Source organism: Scyliorhinus torazame, chromosome 19 (genome assembly GCF_047496885.1).
Source record: "Scyliorhinus torazame isolate Kashiwa2021f chromosome 19, sScyTor2.1, whole genome shotgun sequence".
NCBI classification, from domain to species: Eukaryota; Metazoa; Chordata; class Chondrichthyes; order Carcharhiniformes; family Scyliorhinidae; genus Scyliorhinus; species Scyliorhinus torazame.
Genome location: NC_092725.1, coordinates 51,822,214 through 51,850,132, shown reverse-complemented (window position 1 = coordinate 51,850,132; position 27,919 = coordinate 51,822,214). Strand labels below are relative to the sequence as shown.

The following is a 27,919-nucleotide window of genomic DNA, read 5'->3' as shown; positions in this document are numbered from 1 at the left end:
AACGAAAACAACCTCAAGTCCATCAGCCTTTCCTCATAAGATTTTCCCTCCATACCAGGCAACATCCTGGTAAATCTCCTCTGCACCCACTCCAAAGCCGCCACGTCCTTCCTATATTGCGGTGACCAGAACTGTATGCAATACTCCAAATGCGGCCGTACCAGAGTTTTGTACATCTGCAACATGACCTCCTGACTCCGGAACTCAATCCCTCTACCAATAAAGGCCAACACTCCATAGGCCTTCTTCACAACCCTATCAACCTGGGTGGCAACTTTCAGGGATCTATGTACATGGACACCTAGATCCCTCTGCTCATCCACACTTCCAAGAACTTTACCATTAGCCAAATATTCCGCATTCCTGTTATTCCTTCCAAAGTGAATCACCTCACACTTCTCTACATTAAACTCCATTTGCCACCTCTCAGCCCAGCTCTGCAGCTTATCTATGTCCCTCTGTAACCTGCTACATCCTTCCACACAGTCGACAACACCACCGACTTTAGTGTCGTCTGCAAATTTACTCACCCACCCTTCTGCGCCTTCCTCTAGGTCATTTATAAAAATGACAAACAGCAACGGCCCCAGAACAGATCTTTGTGGTACGCCACTTGTAACTGAACTCCATTCTGAACATTTCCCATCAACCACCACCCTCTGTCTTCTTTCAGCTAGCCAATTTCTGATCCACATCTCTAAATCACCCTCAATCCCCAGCCTCCGTATTTTCTGCAATAGCCTACCGTGGGGAACCTTATCAAACGCTTTACTGAAATCCATATACACCACATCAACTGCTCTACCCTCGTCTACCTGTTCAGTCACCTTCTCAAAGAACTCGATAAGGTTTGTGAGGCATGACCTATCCTTCACAAAGCCATGCTGACTATCCCTGATCATATTATTCCTATCTAGATGATTATAAATCTTGTCTCTTATAATCCCCTCCAATACTTTACCCACTACAGACGTGAGGCTCACCGGTCTATAGTTGCCGGGGTTGTCTCTGCTCCCCTTTTTGAACAAAGGGACCACATTTGCTATCCTCCAGTCCTCTGGCACTATTCCTGTAGCCAGTGATGACATAAAAATCAAAGCCAAAGGTCCAGCAATCTCTTCCCTGGCCTCCCAGAGAATCCTAGGATAAATCCCATCAGGCCCCGGGGACTTATCTATTTTCAGCCTGTCCAGAATTGCCAACACCTTTTCCCTACGTACCTCAATGCCATCTATTCTAATAGCCTGGGTCTCAGCATTCTCCTCCACAACATTATCTTTTTCCTGAGTGAATACTGACGAAAAATATTCATTTAGTATCTCGCCTATCTCTTCAGACTCCACACACAACTTCCCATCCCTGTCCTTGACTGGTCCTACTCTTACCCTAGTCATTCGCTTATTCCTGACATACCTATAGAAAGCTTTTGGGTTTTCCTTGATCCTACCTGCCAAATACTTCTCATGTCCCCTCCTTGCTCGTCTTAGCTCTCTCTTTAGATCCTTCCTCGCTACCTTGTAACTATCCATCGCCCCAACTGAAACTTCACACCTCATCTTCACATAGGTCATGTCAAGAGGTCCTGCAAGGGACGATGGCCTCGAGTCCAGAGGTGGCGATCTTTGGAATGTCGGAAGACATGGGAGCCCAGGCGGGGGGAGAGGCCGACGTTTTGGCCTTTGGCCTGGAGATGGATATTACAGGGATGGAGGGACGTCCCCGAAGTCGGGGGTTTGGGTTAGCGACATGGTGGGTTTTCCTTGAATTGAATTTTCCTTGATGGGTTCGTTACAAGGGTTCGCTCGGATGTGGCAGACATTCATCGACTTCTTCGAGAAAAATTAGACTGTCAATGGGGGAGAGCGTGGGGTGGGCGGCTGCTGGGGTGGGGAAAAAGGGGAGGCAGGGAAGTGACGAATAAGGGTAGGAAAACTAATGGCGCGAGGGCAGGGAAGGGCTGGCGGTGTGTTTTTTATAAGCCATGTTGGTTGGGGATCTGTATTCGGCGGGGATGATGGTTATTTTGTTGTGGGTTCTGTCTTTGTTGGATGTTGTTGAAAAGTGTTAAAATTATAAATGCCTCAATAAAATATTTTCTGAAAGAAATCAAAGATCGACCGTCCTCTGGTGTCAGTATTAAATACCAACTGGATGGTAGTACAGGGCATCAAGCCTCATATTATCTTGAGTCCTAAGTAACGGGAGTTTGACCTTTTTTTCCCTCTGACATCCTAACGAATCAAGCATTGAATCTGGGGCCGTTGGTTCTGTGTTACCAATTGACTCTTCTGTAGATTAATCAAAAAGAGTAATTGGCAGTTTGCTCCCAGAAAAATCATTCTCCTGAATGCATTTATGAGAAAAAAGCTGCAACAATAAGCAGTCATCCAAAAACATTTCTCTCTGTTAATCAATTCTATCCTACATCCAGCTGTTAGAATAGAAAAAAACTTGTAACCTGAGCTAAGATATGATGGATAATTCTGCCGTTGCATCTTTTCAAACACTATTTTGATTCAACTGTGATGGCCATGGGGTCTAAGCTCACACAGAATAGGGTCATGGATCTGGATTGCACACAAAGAGGACATTTGGTCCATCATGCTTGTTCTAGCTCTTTGAAAAAGCTATCCAATTGTTCCCATTCGCTTGCCTACACCTTCCTCAGAGCCCTGAAAACATTTCCTTTTTCTGTATATAACTAATTCCCTTTAGGAAATTACTACGTATTGAATCAGCTTCCACCACCCTTTCAGGAAATGTATTCAAGATCATAACTAAAATAAATTCTCCCATCACCCCTCTTGTTTGTTTGCCAATGTTCTTAAATTTATGCGCTCCGAGTTGTCAGTGGAAAACAACTTTTCCTTATTTATGATGTCAAAACCTCTCATGATTTTGAACACACCCATTAAATCTCTCCATAATCTTGTCTGGCATAAAAGGAAACTCAATTTTCTGTAGTCCCTTTACAGGTCCTCATCCTGGTGCCACCCGAATAAATCGCCTCCGCGCCTTCTCTGCTAATAATCCATGTATGCACAATGAGCACATCTTGGCTGTGCCTACTCAATAGAGAATGTTTTCCTTCAGAGAGCCGGGGAAAAAAATCTTCCCTCAGTTCTGAGCTGTTTTGTCAAATCTGTTCTTCATAGTTAGTTGGTAAACATTACTGTGCCTGTTTACTTTCCTGGCCTATTGACCTGCGTGACAAACAAACTGCCTTGTTGCAAATTGCTCAATCAGTTCAGCATGTGGCACGATCTATTGCTTCTGTTTCTTCAGTATTACGCAGGATTCGAACAAACACCCTGAAGATGGAATCTTTGGCAGACCCGAGAGTTCCTGCTGCTTCGATGGAGCTCACTGCGACAACAGTTTCTGTTGGATTATTCATGGTCTTCCTTGGCCTTCTGTATTGGTAAGTAGTTTAAATGTTTTCATTTTATTTGAGATTTTCATTGCAGCGCAGCTTTCTTGTTCATAAGAATTAGCTTTGCATGTGTGACATACAGTGTCAGTATCATTCGAGAATCTGGTCATCCATCTCACTCTAAAATGCACTGAAGTCACAAAGTGTGAGCTCACCAGTACAGGTCAGTTCACACTGTGTGAAGATCAAGTTTCGAAAGTTTCCCCAGGTAGATGATCTGAGTTCCTTTTGCATGTAGAAGTGTACCGCAGTGTGATGCGATGTTCTTAATAACAAAAGAGAGTCACAGACCTACCAGCAAGTAGACGTTTGCAAATGTGAACTTGTGCACTAGCACAGTGATGTTGGGCAGAGTGACCGGCTCAACCATTCGTGGGATAGTCTCCAATCTGGTGTCAGAGTACCTAATTGTGCAGACACTGGTCTCACCTTTTCTTGTGGTGTAATTACTCCTGTATTTAATTTCCTCCTGTTTTCACACCCTTTGTCATTTTATAAGCCATCTGCAACGCTACCGCCCTGTCCCCAAGACATTGTGTGAGTAGCCATGAAGCAATGGACAAAGGAGCCCTATAAGGCTCAACAGTCTGCTCCCCTGCTCCCAGTGCCCACCCATCCCGGATTAGGAAATGCTGAACCTCCATTCTGCATTTCTTGGCTGAGAATGCGGGCTGAGGTTAAGAACTCACATTGTGTGGGATCGTGGTTGCAAGCTGGGCCCAGGACATTTTTTCTGGCACTGTGAATTGGAGCAGTGACTTGGTTCACCACCACATTGCCTGAGCATCTTTAGACATCAAGATGACATCCCTTTCCATATGGAAATCCAGATGACCAGGTTAATAACTGACTGCGCTGTAAACAAATTTTTCATCACTCTGGTTCAGTAGTTCCTTTCATCAATTTCCCCTGCCTTTTTGTACTCTGTACATCATCCAATAGGACCTAGAGTATTTAAGTAATGTATTTAATTCTCTATTCATCTCCCACTTTACAGCTAGGCCTAATTGTTGAATGCCAGCAAGCTGTTGGGAGTGCATTCCATCCAACTCGAGCTATTCTGTTCACATCAAAACACACATCAAAACAGTGGTATCTAACATTTGAGCCCAGCCTTGTAAAAAGAGAAAAATGCCCATTGTTTACTGGGAGAGTGAGGATTGGTGAAGAAAATGTTAATAATATCCATGCCGGCTGGTGAAGCAGAAGCCAAGACTGAGTCATCGAGGTCTATAGACCAGAAAAGGCCCTTTGGTCCATTGCATCTGCGCTGGTGAAAAATAACCATCTAACTATTCTAATCCAGAACTTTTCTTTGTTGAGAGAATTTGTTGACTTTGTTCAGTCTCACAGCTCTCTCCCTACCCCACCCAGTGTGCTCAAAATACTTAATCAAGCAATGCCCTTCACCTGTGTAACATAACAATACAACTAACCTGACATTAATAGAAAGGAGGAGAGCGATTGAAAGTATTATAAAGCTGTGTAGCAAAGATGTGTTACAGAGTGAGAGAGAAGCCAAGAGATGGGGGGAGAAATCAAGACAGATATTTTGAAATAAAAATAAAAATACTGTTACCTGCCAGCTTGCATCAGTGATAACACTAGCCTCTGAGTCAGAGTCAAATTATACTATGGAACCTTGAGAGCACAGCCTAGGCTGAGACATCTGTACAGTAACGAGGGAGTCAGCACTATTTCTTAGGTGACCCGGTAAACCAAGATCCCGTTTGCATGATTTTTGGGCATAAAAGACCAAAAATTTGTTCAGATTAAAGTTGCCAGCTGTGATTTAAATGTATTCCTGGAGATTTTATCACATGACTTGCCCATACGTTACAGTTATTTGTCAGTCTACGCATCCATCTTTGTGACGTAATGCCTTCCTATTCCAATTGGAAAACAAAAATATTCATTACCCATTTGCTTGACTGCCAGATTTTGGGGGGGGGGGGGGGGTGAGTATACTTGGCGGCTTTGTCAATATTTATCTCTCACCAACAGCACCAAGAGAAGATTATCTTTTCACTTATCTCAGATTTTTTTGTGTGGCAATTAGCTATGCGCATTTGCTCTGCTGCAGTGACCCTGCTTCCAAACAACTCTGTAAAGAGTTTTGGGACCTTCCTGAGGCCTTGTGTAAGCGAGAGTTTCCTTTTCCCTCCACACTGCTGAACTAATTTCCATAATATCATTTGGGTTCCCCCATTTGCGTTACATATTGGATATGGTGCTGCCTGATTAAAATCACATGCACATTCACAACCTCACCATTTTACCAGACATGAGCTTGTCTGTGGGCTGAGCTCTTAATTTTGAGTTTTAATAATGAGTACATTAGTAACCAGGATTTTATCTGGCGCTGCTTTCATAAAACTCAAAGCGCAGAAGGAGGTTATTCAGCCCATGTCTGTGCTGGCTCTTTGAAAGACCTATCCAATTAGTGCCAGCACCATGCTCTTTCTCCATAATCCTGCAAATACTACCTTTTCAATGCTTTATCCAGTTCCGCCATTGAAAGTTAATATTGGATCTGCTTCCACTCCCTTTCAGGTAGTCCAATCCAAACCATAGGGCCTTTTCTGCGCTGTATACCTCTATGACTCTGTCTTGGCTTCTGCTTCACCAGTCTGCATGGATATTGTTATCACTTGCTTCACCAATCCTTGCTCTCCCAGTAAACAATGGGCGTTTTTCTCTTCTTATAGGGTTGGGATCAAATGTTAAAGATACCCCTGTTTTGACATGTGATTTGAGGTGAATAAGACAGATACATCTAAAAAAAAAAGTCTCCTTATCTTCCTTCTGGTTCTTTTGCTAATTATGTAAATCTGTATCCACTGTTAAGCTCCGAAGGTAACTCTATAATAAGAGTTCTTCGACTCCTAAGTTTGTGTTCACCAATCACATCAAAATCTCAGTGCCATCTGTATCCCCTTTATATTTGGTACAATCTATTAAGCAATTAAAACTCCAATTCCAACTTAAGTACGAGGGACCACCTTAGCAACCTCTATTCAACATCCTGACAGTGGGAACAGTTTCTCCTTATTTACTCTATCAAAACACTGAATGGCCTGAACGTTTTGTCCGTTTGGCCTGGATGTGAAACGTGTTTCCAGCTAGCCCCGGAATGCGATTTTGAGCTGGCTTGCAAATTAGCGGGCATCCAGCATGAAATATTCTCTGCGAAAGGCTGAACGCTTCCAGGGAGGGTGGGAATAGAGCAGTCGGCGAGAAAATAAACTGCATGGACTGGTGCGTCCAACGTGCTCCCTCGGGGGGACAACCACTGCAGAATTGTCTCTGACAGCTGCAGGTTTAAAAAATATATGTCGACTTCCGGTTGTGGCTATGCCTAGGTAGGTCGCACGGTTGGCAGCTCCCGCCCATAACGGACTTTTGGGCCCTTTTTAAGGAGCTCCAGCGGCACTTTGACGACGATTCCCGGTGTGGGAAGGAAACAATGAGGGTCCCCCAGTGCTGTATGGAATGGACCAGGAGTGGGGCTGTTAAAAAAGTGGCTTTGGAGAAGAGAGGAGAACGGGCGTGAAAAAGCAAGATGGCGGCTGGCGGGGATCAGGCAGCGTGGGCCCAGTGGTCACGGGAGCAGCAGGAGTTTTTAAGAAGCTGCTTTGTTGATTTAAAGGCGGAGATGCTGGCCCCTATGAACGCGTTGATTGAAAGGTTGATGGAGACCCAGAAGATGCAGGGGACGGCGATCAACGAGGTGCAGCAGAAGGCATCTGATAATGAGGTTGAGAGTCTGGGCCTGGCGGTTAGAGTGGAGGCGCACGAGGCGCTGCACAAAAAATGGCAGGAGAAGCTGGAGGACCTGGAGAATAGGTCAAGGAGGCAGAACCTGCGGATTCTGGGTCTCCCTGAAGGCGTGGAGGGGTCGGATGTTGGGGCGTATGTGACCACGATGCTGGGTACGCTGATAGGCGCGGGGGCTTTCCCGCGGTCCCTGGAGCTGGATGGGGTGCACAGAATCCTGGCGAGGAGGCCGAGGGCGAGCTATGGTGGTAAGGTGCCACCGCTTCACCGACAAGAAGTGTGTCCTGCGATGGGCGAAGAAGGAGCGGAGCAGCAGGTGGGAGAACACCGAGATCCGTATTTATCAGGACTGGAATGCAGAGCTGGCCAAGAAGCATGTGGGATTCAACCGGGCCAAGGCGGTCCTCCACAGAAAGGGGGTGCTGTTCGGGCTGTTGCAACCGGCGAGGCTGTGGGTTACATATCAGGACCGGCAAATCAACATCTGACATGTGGGAGGCTTTCAAGTGTCAGTTGAAAAGAATACAGGACAGGCATGTTCCTGTGAGGAAGAAAGATAAATACGGCAATTTTCGGGAACCTTGGATGACGAGTGATATTGTAGGCCTCGTCAAAAAGAAAAAGGAGGCATTTGTCAGGGCTAAAAGGCTGGGAACAGACGAAGCCTGTGTGGCATATAAGGAAAGTAGGAAGGAACTTAAGCAAGGAGTCAGGAGGGCTAGAAGGGGTCATGAAAAGTCATTGGCAAATAGGGTTAAGGAAAATCCCAAGGCTTTTTACACGTACATAAAAAGCAAGAGGGTAGCCAGGGAAAGGGTTGGCCCACTGAAGGATAGGCAAGGGAATCTATGTGTGGAGCCAGAGGAAATGGGCGAGGTACTAAATGAATACTTTGCATCAGTATTCACCAAAGAGAAGGAATTGGTAGATGTTGAGTCTGGAGAAGGGGGTGTAGATAGCCTGGGTCACATTGTGATCCAAAAAGACGAGGTGTTGGGTGTCTTAAAAAATATTAAGGTAGATAAGTCCCCAGGGCCTGATGGGATCTACCCCAGAATACTGAAGGAGGCTGGAGAGGAAATTGCTGAGGCCTTGACAGAAATCTTTGGATCCTCGCTGTCTTCAGGGGATGTCCCGGAGGACTGGAGAATAGCCAATGTTGTTCCTCTGTTTAAGAAGGGTAGCAAGGATAATCCCGGGAACTACAGGCCGGTGAGCCTTACTTCAGTGGTAGGGAAATTACTGGAGAGAATTCTTCGAGACAGGATCTACTCCCATTTGGAAGCAAATGGACGTATTAGTGAGAGGCAGCACGGTTTTGTGAAGGGGAGGTCGTGTCTCACTAACTTGATAGAGTTTTTCGAGGAGGTCACTAAGATGATTGATGCAGGTAGGGCAGTGGATGTTGTCTATATGGACTTCAGTAAGGCCTTTGACAAGGTCCCTCATGGTAGACTAGTACAAAAGGTGAAGTCACGACTTCCGGGTGCGGCGATGACCAGCTGAGTCGCACGTTTCGGCAGCTCCCTGTGAAACGGACTTTTGGGCTCTTGATAGGAGCCCCAACGGCAATTTTGACGGCTAAAAACACTGTGCGGTAAACCAGAAGGGAATCCCCCCTGGATACGGATGGAAAAAGGAGGAGAGAGTGGCCAGATTGCAGTGGATCCTTTAGAACAGCGGCAAGGAAGGCAAGCAAAAACCAAGATGGCGTCGGAAGGTGGCAGTTTAACATGGGGCCCTGAACAACAAGAGTTCTTGAAATGCTGTGTGGAAGAGATCAAAAAGGAAATGAAGAAAGAGCTGTTGGCCCCGATACTACAGGCGATCGAAGGGCTAAAGGAGGAACAAAAGACCCAGGAACGGGAGCTTCGGGTCGTGAAGGCAAAGGCAGCCGAGAATGAGGACGATATACAGGGCCTGGTGGTGAAGACGGAGACGCAGGAGGCACATCAGAAACGATGTGTGGAAAGGTTGGAGGCACTGGAAAACAACGCAAGGAGGAACAACCTGAGGATTCTTGGTCTTCCTGAAGGTGTGGAGGGAGCGGACGTCGGGGCATATGTGAGCACGATGCTGCACTCGTTAATGGGAGCGGAGGCCCCGGCGGGTCCGTTGGAGGTGGAGGGAGCATACCGAGTGATGGCGCGAGGACCGAGAGCAGGAGAAATTCCCAGAGCCATAGTGGTGAGATTCCTCCGTTTTAAGGATAGAGAAATGGTCCTTAGATGGGCGAAGAAAACTCGGAGCAGTAAATGGGAGAACGCAGTGATCCGCGTTTATCAAGACTGGAGTGCGGAGGTGGCGAGAAGGAGGGCGAGCTTTAATCGGGCCAAGGCGGTGCTTCATAAAAAGAAGATAAAATTTGGAATGCTGCAACCGGCAAGACTGTGGGTCACATATCGAGGGAGGCACCACTACTTTGAGACGGCGGATGAAGCGTGGACTTTTATTGTGGAAGAAAAACTGGAAGGAGCGGGTTATTAAAAAGAACGTTTGAACAAAGTGGTGGGGCGAATGTGGGGGGCGAAGAGGGGGGTTAAAAAGGGGGGAAAGAGGAGTTTTATGTACTAATCCTGCGATGTGGTAACTTTTCTCTCTTCCACAGGTGGTGATGGGGGGAGGAGGGAAGGTGGAGGAGATGGTGCGTTGGCCATTGGGGGCGGGGCCAAGGGAGAAGCGCGGGCTTGGTTCCCGCGCTATGATAATTATGGCGGGAATAGAGAAGCAGGAAGGAGGGGGCGTCGCACGGTGCGAGCCGAGGTCACGGGGGGAAGCCGAGGTCAGCCAGAGTTTTCTGACTTCTGGGAGCAACATGGGGGGAGTAATTACGCTAGCGGGGGATCTAGCGGGGGGGGGGGTGGGAGGGGGGAATTACTGGGTTGCTGCTGCTGGGGAGAGGGGGGAGCTGGTATGGGAGAGGATGGGCGAGGGGGCACCGCCTGGGGGAGATACAGCTGCGTGGGAACCGGGTGAGGAGCTGGAAAAAGGTGATGGCTAATCGACAAGGGGGGGGGGGGGGTAGGAAGCCCCCCAACTCGGCTGATCACGTGGAACGTGAGAGGGCTGAACGGGCCGATAAAGAGGGCACGGGTACTCGCACACCTTAAGAAACTTAAGGCAGATGTGGTTATGTTACAGGAAACGCACCTGAAACTGATAGACCAGGTTAGACTACGCAAAGGATGGGTGGGGCAGGTGTTCCATTCGGGGCTAGATGCGAAAAACAGGGGGGTGGCTATATTAGTGGGGAAGCGGGTAATGTTCGAGGCAAAGACTATAGTGGCGGATAACGGGGGCAGATACGTGATGGTGAGTGGCAAACTACAGGGGGAGACGGTGGTTTTGGTAAACGTATATGCCCCGAACTGGGATGATGCCAATTTTATGAGGCGGATACTAGGACGCATCCCGGACCTAGAGACGGGAAAGCTGATAATGGGGGGAGATTTTAATACGGTATTGGAACCAGGGCTGGATAGGTCGAAGTCCAGGACTGGAAGGAGGCCGGCAGCAGCCAAGGTACTTAAAGATTTTATGGAGCAGATGGGAGGTGTAGACCCGTGGAGATTTAGCAGACCTAGGAGTAAGGAGTTCTCGTTTTTCTCCTATGGCCATAAAGTCTACTCGCGAATAGACTTTTTTGTGCTGGGTAGGGCATTGATCCCGAAGGTGAGGGGAACGGAGTATACGGCTATAGCCATTTCGGATCACGCTCCACACTGGGTGGACTTGGAGATAGGGGAGGAAACAGGAGGGCGCCCACCCTGGAGAATGGACATGGGACTAATGGCAGATGAGGGGGTGTGTCTAAGGGTGAGGGGGTGCATTGAAAAGTACTTGGAACTCAATGATAATGGGGAGGTCCAGGTGGGAGTGGTCTGGGAGGCGTTGAAGGCGGTGGTTAGAGGGGAGCTGATATCAATAAGGGCACATAAAGGGAAGCAGGAGAGTAAGGAACGGGAGCGGTTGCTGCAAGAACTTTTGAGGGTGGACAGACAATATGCGGAAGCACCGGAGGAGGGACTTTACAGGGAAAGGCAAAGGCTACATGTAGAATTTGACTTGCTGACTACAGGCACTGCAGAGGCACAATGGAGGAAGGCACAGGGTGTACAGTACGAATATGGGGAGAAGGCGAGCAGGTTGCTGGCACACCAATTGAGGAAAAGGGGAGCAGCGAGGGAAATAGGGGGAGTGAGGGATGAGGAAGGAGAGATGGAGCGGGGAGCGGAGAGAGTGAATGGAGTGTTCAAGACATTTTATAAAAAATTATATGAAGCTCAACCCCCGGATGGGAGGGAGAGAATGATGGGCTTCTTGGATCGGCTGGAATTTCCCAAGGTGGAAGAGCAGGAAAGGGTGGGACTGGGTGCACAGATCGAGGTAGAAGAAGTGGTGAAAGGAATTAGGAGCATGCAGGCGGGAAAAGCCCCGGGACCGGATGGATTCCCAGTCGAATTCTATAGAAAATATGTGGACTTGCTCGCCCCGGTACTGACGAGGACCTTTAATGAGGCAAAGGAAAGGGGACAACTGCCCCCGACTATGTCTGAAGCAACGATATCGCTTCTCTTAAAGAAGGAAAAGGACCCGCTACAATGCAGGTCCTATAGACCTATTTCCCTCCTAAATGTAGATGCCAAGGTCCTGGCCAAGGTAATGGCAATGAGAATAGAGGAATGTGTCCCGGGGGTGGTCCACGAGGACCAAACTGGGTTTGTGAAGGGGAGACAGCTGAACACGAATATACGGAGGTTGTTAGGGGTAATGATGATGGCCCCACCAGAGGGAGAAACGGAGATAGTAGTGGCGATGGATGCCGAGAAAGCATTTGATAGAGTGGAGTGGGATTATTTGTGGGAGGCGTTGAGGAGATTTGGTTTTGGAGAGGGGTATGTTAGATGGGTGCAGCTGTTGTATAGGGCCTCAGTGGCGAGCGTGGTCACGAAAGGACGGGGATCTGCATATTTTCGGCTCCATAGAGGGCCAAGGCAGGGATGCCCTCTGTCCCCATTATTGTTTGCACTGGCGATTGAGCCCCTGGCGATAGCGTTGAGGGGTTCCAAGAAGTGGAGGGGAGTACTTAGGGGAGGAGAAGAGCACCGGGTATCTTTGTATGCGGACGATTTGCTACTATACGTGGCGGACCCGGCGGAGGGGATGCCAGAAATAATGCGGATACTTGGGGAGTTTGGGGATTTTTCAGGGTATAAATTGAACATGGGGAAAAGTGAGTTGTTTGTGGTGCATCCAGGGGAGCAGAGTAGAGAAATAGAGGATCTACCGTTGAGGAAGGTAACAAGGGACTTTCGTTACCTGGGGATCCAGATAGCTAAGAATTGGGGCACATTGCATAGGTTAAATTTAACGCGGTTGGTGGAACAGATGGAGGAGGATTTCAAGAGATGGGATATGGTATCCCTGTCAATGGCAGGGAGGGTGCAGGCGGTTAAGATGGTGGTCCTCCCGAGATTCCTCTTTGTGTTTCAGTGCCTCCCGGTGGTGATCACGAAGGCTTTTTTAAAAAGGATTGAAAAGAGCATCATGGGTTTTGTGTGGGCCGGGAAGACCCCGAGAGTGAGGAAGGGATTCTTACAGCGTAGCAGGGATAGGGGGGGGCTGGCACTACCGAGCCTAAGTGAGTATTATTGGGCCGCTAATATTTCAATGGTGAGTAAGTGGATGGGAGAGGAGGAGGGAGCGGCGTGGAAGAGATTAGAGAGGGCGTCCTGTAGGGGGACTAGCCTCCAGGCTATGGTGACAGCCCCATTGCCGTTCTCATCGAGGAACTACACCACAAGCCCGGTGGTGGTGGCTACACTGAAGATTTGGAGACAGTGGAGACGGCATAGGGGAAAGACTGGAGCCTTGGGGGGTCCCCGATAAGAAACAACCATAGGTTTGCCCCGGGGGGAATGGATGGGGGATATGGAATGTGGCAAAGAGCAGGAATAACGCAACTGAAAGATCTGTTTGTGGATGGGAAGTTCGCGAGTCTGGGAGCGCTGACCGAGAAATATGGGTTGCCTCAAGGGAATGCATTCAGGTATATGCAACTGAGGGCTTTTGCGAGGCAACAGGTGAGGGAATTCCCGCAGCTCCCGACACAAGAGGTGCAGGACAGAGTGATCTCAAAGACATGGGTGGGGGATGGTAAGGTGTCAGATATATATAGGGAAATGAGGGACGAAGGGGAGACTATGGTAGATGAACTAAAAGGGAAATGGGAAGAAGAGCTGGGGGAGGAGATCGAGGAGGGGCTGTGGGCAGATGCCCTAAGCAGGGTAAACTCGTCGTCCTCGTGTGCCAGGCTAAGCCTGATTCAGTTTAAGGTATTACACAGGGCACATATGACTGGAGCACGGCTCAGTAAATTTTTTGGGGTGGAGGATAGGTGTGCGAGGTGCTCGAGAAGCCCAGCGAATCATACCCATATGTTTTGGTCATGCCCGGCACTACAGGGGTTTTGGATGGGGGTGACAAAGGTGCTTTCGAAAGTAGTAGGAGTCCGGGTCGAACCAAGCTGGGGGTTGGCTATATTTGGGGTTGCACAAGAGCCGGGAGTGCAGGTGGCGAGAGAGGCCGATGTTTTGGCCTTTGCGTCCCTAGTAGCCCGGCGCAGGATATTGCTAATGTGGAAGGAAGCCAAGCCCCCGGGGGTGGAGACCTGGATAAATGACATGGCGGGGTTTATAAAGCTAGAGCGGATTAAGTTCGTCCTAAGGGGGTCGGCTCAAGGGTTCACCAGGCGGTGGCAACCGTTCGTCGAATACCTCGCAGAAAGATAGACGGAATGGGAAAAAGAAGGCAGCAGCAGCAGCCCAGGATCGGGGGGGGGGGGGGGGGGGGTGGTGGGGGGGGAGGAGGAACCAGAAGGACTCTCAGGGTTGTTAATATATACTGTATAGTATGTATAGGTCATTGCTACAGATAATTATATATTGGACTGTTAAATTATATTTTTGGAGAGTGTTACTTGTGACAAGGCAGTTGCCAATTAGGGCTAGTTTTTATTTTTGTTATTTATTATTTATTCATTTTTTGTTTATAAAATAGGTCATTGTTATTTGTGTTGTTATAATATTGTGTAAAGGATGCACAATGTACTGTGTTGGTTGACCAAAAATTTTCAATAAAATATTTAATAAAAAAAAAAGGTGAAGTCACACGGGATCAGGGGTGAACTGGCAAGGTGGATACAGAACTGGCTAGGCCATAGAAGGCAGAGGGTAGCAATGGAGGGATGCTTTTCTAATTGGAGGGCTGTGACCAGTGGTGTTCCACAGGGATCAGTGCTGGGACCTTTGCTCTTTGTAGTATATATAAATGATTTGGAGGAAAATGCAACTGGTCTGATTAGTAAGTTTGCAGACGACACAAAGATTGGTGGAATTGTGGATAGCGATGAGGACTGTCTGAGGATACAGCAGGATTTAGATTGTCTGGAGACTTGGGCGGAGAGATGGCAGATGGAGTTTAATCCGGACAAATGTGAGGTAATGCATTTTGGAAGGGCTAATGCAGGCAGGGAATATACAGTGAATGGTAGAACCCTCAAGAGTATTGAAAGTCAGAGAGATCTAGGTGTACAGGTCCACAGGTCATTGAAAGGGGCAACACAGGTGGAGAAGGTAGTCAAGAAGGCATACGGCATGCTTGCCTTCATTGGCCGGGGCATTGAGTATAAGAATTGGCAAGTCATGTTGCAGCTGTATAGAACCTTAGTTAGGCCACACTTGGAGTATAGTGTTCAATTCTGGTCGCCACACTACCAGAAGGATGTGGAGTTTTAGAGAGGGTGCAGAAGAGATTTACCAGAATGTTGCCTGGTATGGAGGGCATAAGCTATGAGGAGCGATTGAATAAACTCGGTTTGTTCTCACTGGAACGAAGGAGGTTGAGGGGCGACCTGATAGAGGTATACAAAATTATGAGGGGCATAGACAGAGTGGATAGTCAGAGGCTTTTCCCCAGGGTAGAGGGGTCAATTACTAGGGGGCATAGGTTTAAGGTGAGAGGGGCAAGGTTTAGAGTAGATGTACGAGGCAAGTTTTTTTACGCAGAGGGTAGTGGGTGCCTGGAACTCACTACCGGAGGAGGTAGTGGAAGCAGGGACGATAGGGACATTTAAGGGGCATCTTGACAAATATATGAATAGGATGGGAATAGAAGGATACGGACCCAGGAAGTGTAGAAGATTGTAGTTTAGTCGGGCAGTATGGTCGGCACGGGCTTGGAGGGCCGAAGGGCCTGTTCCTGTGCTGTACATTTCTTTGTTCTTTGTTCTTTGGCACCACTATTTCGACACGCCGGACGAGGCGTGGACTTTCATCAAGAATGAGAAGCTGGACTTGAGTTAATGGACTGCAGTATGTTGTGAGGGTTGTTGGTGGGGGGAGGGGGAAGTGTTATGTTGGGGTTTTCCCCGTGTTTTCTTGTGTTTTTGTGGCCCCTTTGCCCTGGGTCCTCGAATCTTTGGGCGAGGTCGCAGTTGGGAAGAGCTGCGTCACAGGAGGTGGGGTTGGCCCAGACAGGGAGCGCGGTTTACCCGTGAAATGGTGGGGGTGGCACCTGAAGCTGGGGGTTTGAGTGTACGGTACTTTGTTTTGTTTTTCTTTCTCTGTTCACACGGGATGTAGGGGGGGGACTCTCTCTCTACCCAACTTAGGTGGGTGGGGGGGGGCGGGGTTGGAGATTTGTAAGGGGAATCCACAGGGGGATTGGAGGTGGAGGCAGGAGTGGCCGGGGTCAGCATGAGTCAGCTGACTTACGGGAGTGCAATGGGGGTGAGGGGGGGGTGTGGGTAGGGGGGGGCGTTAAGCGGATGCTTGACGGGGGGAGGGGGTTAAGGGGGGTGCTGGGATGCTGCTGTGCTGACTGAGGAATCGATGTTAAAGGGGAGAGTCGGGGCTGGGAGCTTCCACCTGGGGGGCTGGAGGGTGCGGGAGGCGCGGGCACGTGGCTGGCCTAAAAAAGGAGATAGCTAGTCGGGGGGGGGGGGGGGTGGGGTGGGTGGGGGAGGGGTGGGAGGGGGGTGGGAGGGGAGGGGGAGGGGGAGGGGGGGAGGAGGGAGGGGAGAGGGAGTGGGGGGGGGGGAGTGGGAGGGGGGGCTGGTTTGGGCGGTGGATGGTTTTCATTTGTAAAGGGCAGATACCCCACCTTGTTTTGTTAAATGGTTAAGTTGTTTTCTGTTTTATTGCCATGTTTTCTTTTCGTTGTTTTTCTTTTTGTAGTGGTTTGTAAAAATTATTGAAAAATTTTGAATTTAAAAAAAAATATATATATATATGTTAATGTTAAAAATTATACCATGAGTGTCGAGGCAGCACAAACACACGCAAACCTCAGTCCCAAGACACAATTGTTAATTTTATTTGAGCTGTTACCTTTCACCTGGCCCTGGATCGGGGTTGCGGCTAAAACATAAAGTCTGCCTGGCCAATCGGCCCACACACAATCGTAAAGGCAGATGGGCCATATCTTTTTATTAAAACAGTAAAAAATATATACAAGGCCAAACGGTACAAACGCCTATTTTGTGTTCAGAGACAGGGTACCCTCCCCTCAGTACCAACGTACGGGGAAGGGTATGGGATACTCTTGTTATTAAAACAGTTCACAACAAAGTTATACAAAAAACAAACGGTGCAAGCACTAAACCTTGCGGCAGAGAGACCAGATACCCTTGCATGTAAAATCCCAGACTGCTGCGTTAATTTAATTTAAATTGGCTTGATTATTGGGCACACTTCTGACTCGCACATGCATGCACGTGCCTCCAATCAAAATATTGCGCAAGAACGTGATGATTCGAGATGCACCCCTGATGTCTTCTGCAATTTTACACAATTCGGGGCCGGTGCAGATCCGAACGTTTTACATAAAGTTCTGACCTTGAAATTTTCAAGTGGGATATAAAATCCCCTTCAAACTTTGAAGTTACCAATAATTTACCTGTATTTACAGATAAAAATACCTCCTTTTATTGTTCCCATCCTTATCTTGGTGCAATGTGACAAGCTTATTGCATGCAGAAAGGCAAATAAACTGAAGGATTACGTAGGTGAGGGAGGGAATTACTTTCCTACAAGGCGAACAACAACAGTCGGATCCTACTGTTTCTCCACAAAGTGCAATGAAATTATCTGATTGACTGGAGAATTCTTCCCACCCCTAACATTTCTTCTCCTCCCCCCCCCAAGCCCCCATCTCACTTTGATAATAGCAACAGGCACATAATAGAGAATTGTATCTTTTGGTGTTGGTTGAGGAAAGAATCTTTTTAGGATTAAGTGAGCACTCACTGGTCTTTGAAAATCTGTCATGACATCTTAAATGAAATGAAATGAAAAGAAATGAAAATCACTTATTGCCACAAGTAGGCTTCAAATGAAGTTACTGTGAAAAGCCCCTAGTCGCCACATTCCGGCGCCTGTTCGGGAAGGCTGGGATGGGAATTGAACCGTGCTGCTGGCCTGCCTTGGTCTGCTTTAAAAGCCAGCGATTTAGCCCTGTGCTAATATCGCCTCAGTAGTGAACGGGACCTTAGTTCAGTATCTCTTTCGAAAGGCAGCTCTTCCATCAATGTCGCAGTTCATCAGAGTGTCAGCCTAGGCTGTAGCCCTAAATTTCCTTGTGGGTTCCACCAGACTTTCTGCTATAACTGTTGGTAGTTGGTGGGGTGCCCTGGAAACAGACTCTGGAAGTTCCTACTCAAATTGTAAGTAATGGATTCGTAAAAGAAACAATGATACAAAATGGGCAAAGACTCGTTATGCTGAGAGTTCTTACTTCCCTGGCCATGGAGTAACATTGAAGGTAAGTGACAGTGAATTTTCAGCCACTTTTACATTCCATCTCATTTTCATTGAAATTTTCTTAAGACCCCACCCAGCAAGTGACTGGGTTTGCGGTTTATCATGGAGTGCAGTACAAAGACGCTGTGGCAGGCTAACTTGGATAACCTTTGAAAATGAGCAAAGGGATGCTATGTTGGACTAACTCATGCCCTTGATTGCATTGCACATAGCACATCTACTCCAAATTGCCTGCTTATTTGAATGATCTCTGGGTCCAGCCAGCACCAACGGTGCTTTTCATTAGCTGGGCATGTAAACAAGGGGCCAATGTTGTGAATGGCTAGCACCACTTAGCTTTAAGAAGTACTCCTTAAAGCTAGCCTGCAAATGTAAATGTTGCCACAGTCCCAGAGGGCCATTGGCTGCTCTCCCCTTTTGAGAGCTGACTGGTGGTGATTTTACTTGAGGGTCACCATGCCTCAGGCGAGGGCAAGGTTGAGAAGGCGGGTCTCCATGAATAACGTGAGCCAGTACGGGAACTGAATCTGCGCTGTTGGTGTTACTTTGCACCACTAACCCGCCATCCAACCAGCTAAGCTAACCGACCTTCTGCACCCCATAAATGGAAGGTGCATTGTGACTGAAGCAGGCACTGAGAGTTGTGGCTTTGGTTGGAGTTATCATTTTGTCAATGACGACAGGTTCCAACCAGGGAAAAAACGAGGAATGACACAACAGGCGGTGAGGGATCCACCAGTATTTGGGACATCGAATGGAGGTCTTGATGGCCGAGGTGGAACGGAACATATATGTTTCATATGTGCAGTAGGGCGGCAAGAAGCCTCCAGATACACTTGTCAAAAGGTAGTAAGAGCAGATAGCGAGGAAGGTCAATGCCAGGAGTGAAGTCCCCAAGGACCTGGATACAATGTTGGAAAAAATTAAATGACCTCACATGAGTGATCCAGGTCAGTGAATGCATCTTGAATGCATATCCTACCAACTGTAGCCTCAGCCACTACTCGGATCAGCAACCCTCCCACTGTGAACATCTGGATTGCAATGTGAAAAGGGGCTTTCAGGGCAGACCGCTGTCCAGTCTGTCTGTTACTATTGTTTAATATGGAGTAGCAATTTTGGGGGAGTAGCAGTGATCCCTTGAAGCATGACCCTGTTGTCCTCAAGAAGGCAGGATTCACCCTGGCATTTGCCAGTGTCCTAGCTGGTGCCCAGACTGCTGCCCATACCAGATGCTGCTGTTCTTCCAGGTCTTCTAGGCTCAAAGCTGCTCAAAGGCATTCTCCAAGACCATCTACAATCTACCTTACTAAAAATCAGCAGCCTTCCACCAGCAATGCTGCAACCATTGGATGTGCATTGGGACACGCGAAGGAACAGGCAACGAGAACAAGGGGAATGTACAAGGATCTTTATTTTGTGGCAGCTTTTATTTTTTGCATTGCGGCCAAGGGGACGATGTGAAGGTTAGTTACAGCCTCTGGAACCTGCCCGCCATCGTTAATTGGATGGCAGAAATGGAGGTAGTCTCTGACGGCCAGTGCAGTGTCTGACCCATATACTCGAACCATAACACTCCGCTCCATGTCTCGGGTATAAGATTTTAGTTAACTCTGACTAAGGCTTAATCACAAAATATCAACTTTTTTCAACTTTGGTTCAGAGGCTGCCTGACCTTCCCTTGTTATATTACTGGATATGACATGGGAACCCTCGTGTCACTGTGCTGTGACACCTCAGTCAAAATGAGGTGGAAACGCCAAGGTCAGGTGATAGGAGCTAATCATACTAAACACTCTGTTGGTTTTAGAACAGGCTATCATCGTTGGCCAGTATGGGGATCGAATCCACGACCTTGAGTGTTATTAGCACTATACTGTTGTCAAGTCGATATTGTGTGCTAATTGACTTCATGACCTGACTGCTCTGCATACTTATAGTTGTTTACTCCGCCTGTGGCAATTTGGTATCCGATGTGATTCAGCGCACAAGTATTCAGGTGCTGTGGATGCTATTTCAGAACTATTAAGACCACATGTAGTGCCCAAGAAACTAGTGCTTCACGAAGTCCATTTCTCTCCCTTAACTCCTAACAAATGGTAATTCTCACTTATTTAGCACAACCAAGTGGTGGTAATCAGCTGGCCCATTGTATTAGTACAGAGCTCGTTTTCATTCTCTTCAGAAGAGCTTGACTTACCTTGGTTCTCTGACTTGCTCACAAGTTGCAACTTCAATTGGATAAATTCAAAATCCGTCCCTGAAATTACCCAACAATCTGTCCACAACTTTCTGCAACAGTAGTTTCCTTCCTCTCCCCTCATTATCGTTGATGCAACATGTCTCAGATTTGATGAGCAAAATATGCTCAGGATGTGTACCTGAAACAATCAAGTCCAAGAGATGGCTTTTAAAAACTACAAGAGAAACTGCCTTTTGAAATACACAAGTGCGTTGAAATATTTCCATGGTGATGAAGACACACGGGAGACAAAGGAAGCACAAACTGCACCACCACTTCTGCCAAAAATATTTACAACATCCTTACTAAAGTTCTATGCATCAGCATCTGACAGAAACTAAACACCAGGTGCAACCCGAGAAAAGAAAACCCATCAACTGGGAAATAAAGAAAATGGAGGAGTACAAGGAAAATGAAACCTTTCATTTTCTCTGCTCCCTTTAAGGTGCCAGCTCCCAGCTTGAATATCAGTCATATGTTATTGTCAATTGTCCAATTTCAAAGGTTGTGTCCCCTATTCCATATTGGAAAGAAATAAGCACCCTTCTTTGCAAGCCAGCAGTCAGTTTGTTAAATAAGACCAACCTCCTCAAAGCCAGCTGTTTAATATGAGACTTCAGTGACCTGGCTTTGAAGAGGTTGGTCTTATTTAACAAACCTGGTTGTAGACTTTATGCAAATTGTATATTTTGCGACTGCTTTGAGATTAAATGGAGCAGAACATCTGGTGCAGAAGAGGCATCTGCCTGAGTGCACACGGCTATTCAAAATGTATCCTCCAAACAGGAAGACAAGGCTCCAGGCTGAATATATGGCTGTTGAAGTCGGCAACTCTGGTTTAGCATCAAAAGATAATAGCAAACAGAGTAGGTAACCAAAAATAGCACAATTGTCACGGGAACTAACATAACACTCAGGAAGAGCAGTCATTCAGGAAGCAACTCAGAATTTTGGTTCTGATCAGTCTTAATCATACTATTTATAAACATCTGCTTCATACAGTCCAGAGAAGCTGACTTGCCCATCTGTTTGTTCTATTTGGCTTCTGTGAGGCCATTGGACAGATTTAAATGGACAAATTGCACACATGATAGAGGGATGATCTGATCAAGGTGTTTAGATAGAGTTTTAAAAATATATATTTTTATTGGAAGATTTTTCATTTATAATGGTTATTGCATAATACAATATAGCCAAAACCCTGCCAACCATATAAATCCCATTCAAAATAAAATGAAACCCTCTTCTGCCTACTTTTTCCTTTTAGTTTAGAGTACCAATAATTGTTTTTCAAATTAAGGGGCAATTTAGTATGGCCAATCCACCTAGCCTGCACATCTTTGTTTGTGGGGGTGAGACCCACGCAGACACACGAAGTCCAGAGAGACAGTGACACAGAGCACAGTTGCTTCACAGCTCCAGGGTCCCAGGTTCGATTCCCGGCTTGGGTCACGATCTGTGCGGAGTCTGTACATTCTCCTCATGTCTGCATGGGTTTCCTCGGGTGCTCCGGTTTCCGCCCACAGTCCAAAAATGTGCAGGTTAAGTGGATTGGCTATGCTAAATTGTCCTTGGTGTCCAAAAAATGTTAGGTGGGGTGCTCTTTCCAAGGGCCGGTGCAGACTCGATGGGCCGAATGGCCTATAATTCTATGACCTGGGGCCAGGATCGAACCTGGGTCCTCAGTGCCGTGAGGCAGCAGTGCCAGCCACTGCACTACTGTGCCGCCCACCCCTCTTCTATCTAATAAACTAAAACTAAACTAACAAACCACCCCCCCAACAACTATTGACGGTGACTAACTCTTTAAAGAAGGAAATGAATGGTTGCCGACTCGGGTAGAACCCCATAACTGACCCTCTGACGATATACTTGATCTTCACATGCAAAAATTCCATGAGGTTACCAACCACACCGGGGTGCTGGACTTCCATCCCAGCAGAACTCTCCTCCAGGCTATTAATGAGGAAAAGGCGATGATATCCGCCTTCATCCCAGGTATATCCCACACTCCAACAATGGCCATCAAAGGACAAGGCTCCAGATGGACGTTAAGAATCGCTGACATGGTGTTAAAAGAAGGCGACCCAAAAGCTTACCAGCTTGGGATACGATCAGAAAATATGGGCGTGATTGGCCGGCCCCTGAGAATACCACTCACTCTTGTCTTCCACACCCCCTCCCGGAAAGAAACCACTCTGCCTTAGTTAGGCGAACACTATGTATCACCGTAAGCTGGATCAGGCTGAGCCGTGCCCAGGAGGACGTGAAGTTTACCCTGTGAAGGGCTTCACTCCACCCTTCCTCATCCAAAAGAGATCCCAATTCCCCCTCCCACATCGTCTTCACCCCATCCACCAGGGCCAACTCCGCTGACAGGATCTGCCCACAGATACCTGAAATACTCCCCCACCAGACTCTGCTAAAGATGGACTCTTCCTCACCAGGGACAACGGCGGTGCCATGGGAAATGACGGAAAGGCCTTTTGCACAAAATTACAAATCTGGAGGTATCTGAACAAATGGCAAACTGCCCCTCCACTAATAAATCCCCAAATATCTGAAGACCCTTCTCCACTACCCCACCCCATGACCTAAACGTCAAGTCTAAACTCGACAGCGCAAATAGGTGGTTATCACAGATTAGGGCCAGCAATAATCTAAGCCTAAAACGCTGCTTAAATTGCTTCCATATCCTTAGAGTGGACACCACCCCTGGATTCGAAGAATACCTCACTGGGGAAAACGGCGACGAGGCTGTTACCAGCGTAGCTTGATTAGAGCCCTTGCACAAGCTTCCCTCCATCTATCCCCATAAGGAATTCGGATCACTGAACCACCCCAGCACCTTATTGACCACTCAGTAATAAAAAAAAGCAAATTGGGCAGTGCTAGACCACCCCCACAACTGAAGAAATGCCCTACGAATCCTTGAGGTCTACCAACTTATTAACCCAATGAAAAAGGATTTCGCCTGAAAAGTGGGGAGACACTGAAAAATAAATAAAAATCTCATGAGTATATTCATTCTAATAGTCTCGACCCAGCCCAGTAAGGGCAGGAGAAGATTATCTCACTTTTGCAAGTCGGACTTAACAATAATAATAATAAACTTTATTATCACAAGTCGGCTTATATTGACACTGCAATGAAGTTACTGTGAAAATCCCCTAGTCGCCACACTCTGGTACACAGAGGGTACACAGAGGGAGAATTCTGAATGTCCAATTCACCTAACAAGTACGTCTTTTGGGACTTGTGGGAGGAAACCGGAGCACCTGGAGGAAACCCACGCAGACATGGGGAGAACGTGCAGATTCTGCACAGATAGTGACCCAAGCAGGGATCGAACCTGGGACCCTGGCGCTGTGAAGAAACAGTGCTAACCACTGTGCTACCATGCGCCTGGCATGATGAAAAGTTAACTCCCCTCCCTGGGGGATTGGCTGGACGTACTCGTTTTTCTCCAGATTCATCTTGTACCTCGAGAAGGAGCCAAAGCTCCTCAGTAGCTTCATTGTTTCATCAATAGTGGAGACTGGATCCGTAATATAAAGCAGCAGGTTGTCTATGTATAAAGACATCCTTTGCTCCCTCCCCGCCTTATCACCTTCCATTTACTGGAAGATCTCAACACAATGGCCAAAGTCTCAATTGCAAAAACAAACCAGAGCAGAGACAGTCGACACCCTGTCTTATACTTCTATTCAATAAAAAGTAACCCAAACTCAAGGCATTGGTATGGCATCTGCTACAGATGGAATCTTCCTCAGCAGGGACGTTGAAGGTGACATGGGAAATGACGGAAAGGCCTTTTGCACAAAATTACAAATCTGGAGGTGCCTGAATAAATTTGTCCCAGATGGTTGAAACTTGCCAACAGTTCCTCCAGACTGACATACTGTCCCTCCACGAATAAATCCCCAAATCGCTCAAGACTCTTTTCCACCCATGGCCTAAACATCAAGTCTAAACTCAACGGCACAAATAGGCGGTTATCACTGATTGGGGCCAGCAATGACATGGATCTAAGCCTAAAACGCTGCTTAAGTTGCTAAGGGCCATGGGGGCCCTATATAATAACCGAACCCACAAAATGAACTGTTGCCCAAATCAAACCAACAAAGGATCTCAAAAAGGTACCCCTACTCCAATCGTCACCGTCCCCACTTAACTCCTGCCCCTTTAATTCCACCCTGCACCCCGACCATGTCATATTTCACCCCCACCCACCCCGACGCCAAGGAACAAACATGGACAAAACTCACTGTAACAAATAAAAATGCAGGGGCTGACATTTCAGAATTCTTAGGAAGGAAGCATGTTGAAAAGCAGGTGATTTGGGATCCGTATTTTGTCAACTCCTGTTTGACCACCCAATCCTGATAGGTTACCAGATGTCCTCAATTACTTCTTGTGAGAAAATTGTGCTCAAATTTTGAGTTCAAATGATGAGCTTGAACACGCGGGGGAGGGGAATGAAAAGCTCTGCAATCAGTTCTGGAATACATATTAGGTTAACTTTCAAAAAACAACGACATCTGGAATGACAACAAGCTCTAATCCGTGATCGAATATTCCGCTCCCCATGCCATCTGTTCGTGGCATTACTCTGACCCCTGAACCACAGGCAAAGTGCTGTAGCCTGGATAACCCTGCATTGCCTTTATCTGGCAGGAAATATTTCTCATTGAAGCTGTGGATGTGCAGAATCATCTTTGTTGTGTGGCAAAATTAAGTGCGTTTTTAAGCAGACTTCCTCTTAAAGTGATTGGTGCTTTACCCTACTCTCACACAGTTACTGATTGTAATCGTTCATCAAGTCAATGAAGTATTTCCCTTTAGCTGTACTCAGTACAGTGGCATAGTGGTTATATTACTGGACAAGTAATCCAGAGGCTTGAACTTGGATTCAGATTTGGATTCAGAGACGTTGTTTAAATCCCACCATGGCAGATGGGGAATTTAAACTGAGTTACTTAAATAATTATGGAATTAAAAGTCAGTAAATATCCATAATTGTGACTATGAAATCACAGGATTGCCCTAAGAACCCATCTCGTTCACGAATGTCCTTAAGGAAAGGACATTTGCCGTCCTTCCCTGGTGTGGCCCACATGTGATTCCAGACCCACTGCAATGTGGCTGACAATCGTATGTCCCCTGAAATGCCCTGCAAACCGTTCAGTTATTTTAAACCTCTAAAAAGCCTAAAATGGGTAAGAATGGATGGACCACCCTGCACTGACCTAAGCACTGACAACTTGACAAAGACGCACATTACCTAGTCGAGCCTGCAAAGTGCTCCTCACTAGCATCTGTCGAATTGTGCCAAAGCTGGCACAGTAGTCCCACAGCCCAGACAAGCAACAGCCTGACATAGTCATATTCACAGAATTGTACCTTACAGACAAAGCACGAGACTTTGGTATGCCTTGTCTCACTGGCAGGACAGACACATGAGAGGTGTAAGTATAGTGGTGTTCAGTCTGGACGGGGCAAGGGAATCCTCAACATTGATTCCAGACCCCATGAGACCTCATGGTGTCAGGTAAACATGGGCAAGAAACCTCCAGCTGATTACCACTTGCAACCCTCCCTTAGCTGCTGAATCAGCACTCATCCATATTCCATATTGAATACTACTTGGAAGGTGCACTGAGGGTAACAATGGCATAAAATGAACTTCTATCCATCACAAGCTTGGCTCAGTAATACCACTATTGATCGGGGCCACCCAAATCCTGAGGGACATATCTGCCAGAAGACTTGTGTTCCAGAACTAACTGCACCCCTAACGTTGCTGTTCCAGTACAGTTGGCATCTACCCAACATTGCCCTGGTATGCCTTGTGTGACTAATTCCTGCATCATTAGTCTACTCTCAATTGTTAGCAAAATAATGGAAAGTGTTATCAAGTGTAACTTGATAGCACTGCCGGTCATCTCAATCCCAGCACATTGCTGCAGGAGTTCTTCAGGGCAGTGTCCCTCGTCACAACCATCTTAAGCTGCTTCATACATTTCCTTCCCTCTGTCACAAGGTCAGAAATGGGGATGTTTGCTGAAGATAGGCCAATGTTCAGTACCATTCGCAATTCCTCTGATAATGAAACAGTCGGTGAGTGCACACAGCGAGGTCTGGGCAGCATTCGGGCTTGAGCTGATAAGTGGTGTGCCATCCAAGTGTCAGGCAATGACCATGGTCTACTGGCCTTGGAAAGAATGCGTAGGTTTGCCAGATAATAGCTGAACACTTCGGTGGAATTACGAGGAGAAATTAAGCGACCCATTTCTTGGAAGTTAGAAAGTTAAGGGTAAATATTTTCAAGATATCATGGGGAACAGATAAAGAAAATATCTCCACAAGTTAGAAAGTCTAGAAAAGGGTGCCATGGGGTAAAAATTAGATTCAGACTTTCAGGTGTGAAATTAAGAAATACTTCTGTATACCAGCGCCCGTTGTGGCGCTTGGAGGTGGGGCTGTTGGCGGACGAGGAGGTGAGCGAGCGGGTCCGAGGAAGCATAGAGAGATACCTGGAGGCCAACGATAATGGGGAGGTCCGAGTGGGGATGGTCTGGGAGGCGCTGAAGGCGGTGGTTAGGGGAGAGCTGATCTTCATTCGGGCCCACGAGGAGAGAGCAGAGGAAGAGGGAGAGGCTGGTGGGTGAGATGGTGAGGGTAGACAGGAGGTACGCGGAGGTGCCGGAGGAGGGACTGTTGAGGGAGAGGCGTAGCCTCCAGGCTGAATTCGACCTGTTGACCACCAGGAAGGCGGAGGCGCAGTGGAGGAAGGCCCAGGGGGCGATTTATGAGTATGGGGAAAAGGCAAGTCAGATGCTGGCGCATCAGCTTCGGGAGCGGGACGCAGCTAGGGAGATCAGGGGAGTTAAGGATAGGGGAGGGAGTGTGGTGCGGAGTGGGGTTGGCATCAATGGGGTCTTCAGGGACTTTTATGAGGAACTGTATCGGTCCGAACCCCCACTGGAGGAGGGAGGGATGGGCCGCTTTCTGGACCAACTGAGGTTCCCGAAGGTGGAGGAGGGACTGGTGGCGGAATTAGGGGCCCTGATTGGGCTGGAGGAGCTGGCCAAAGGGATAGGGAGCATGCAGGCGGGGAAGGCACCGGGGCAGGACGGTTACCCGGTCGAATTTTACAAAACATATGTGGACCTGTTGGACCCATTACTGGTTAGAACCTTCAATGAGGCAAGGGAGGGGGGGGGGCTTTGCCCCCGACGATGTCCTGGGCACTGATTTTCTTGATCCTGAAGCGGGACAAGGATCCCCTGCAGTCTAGGTCTTACAGGCCGAATTTTGTTGTTAAATGTAGATGCCAAGGTGCTGGCGAAGGTCTTAGCCACGAGAATTGAGGATTGGGTGCCGCAGGTCATCCACGAAGACCAGGCGGGGTTTGTGAAGGGGAGGCAGTTGAACGATAATGTGCAGAAGCTCCTGAGCGTTATTACGATGCCGGCAAGGGAGGGGGAGGCGGAGGTAGTGGTGGCGATGGACGCTGAGAAGGCCTTCGATAGGGTAGAGTGGGAATACTTGTGGGAGGTGCTGAAGAGGTTTGGGTTTGGGGAGGGGTTCGTCAGGTGGGTTAGGCTGTTGTACGAGGTCCCGATGGTGAGTATGGCCACGAAC

At 47.6% G+C, this 27,919-nt stretch overlaps 1 protein-coding gene across 10 annotated transcripts in view; it reads left to right on the top strand.

Moving 5' to 3' along the window:
* The window catches only part of tbxas1 (thromboxane A synthase 1 (platelet)), a 463,069-nt gene that overhangs the window by 85,704 nt on the left and 349,446 nt on the right, over nucleotides 1-27,919 (top strand). For all 10 annotated transcript variants that reach the window (XM_072484269.1, XM_072484272.1, XM_072484265.1 and 7 more), the window contains exon 2: nucleotides 3,286-3,421. In XM_072484269.1, coding sequence (XP_072340370.1) covers nucleotides 3,318-3,421 — 104 coding nt within the window. In that variant the 5' untranslated portion in view covers nucleotides 3,286-3,317. The remainder of the gene's footprint in view (nucleotides 1-3,285; nucleotides 3,422-27,919) is intronic.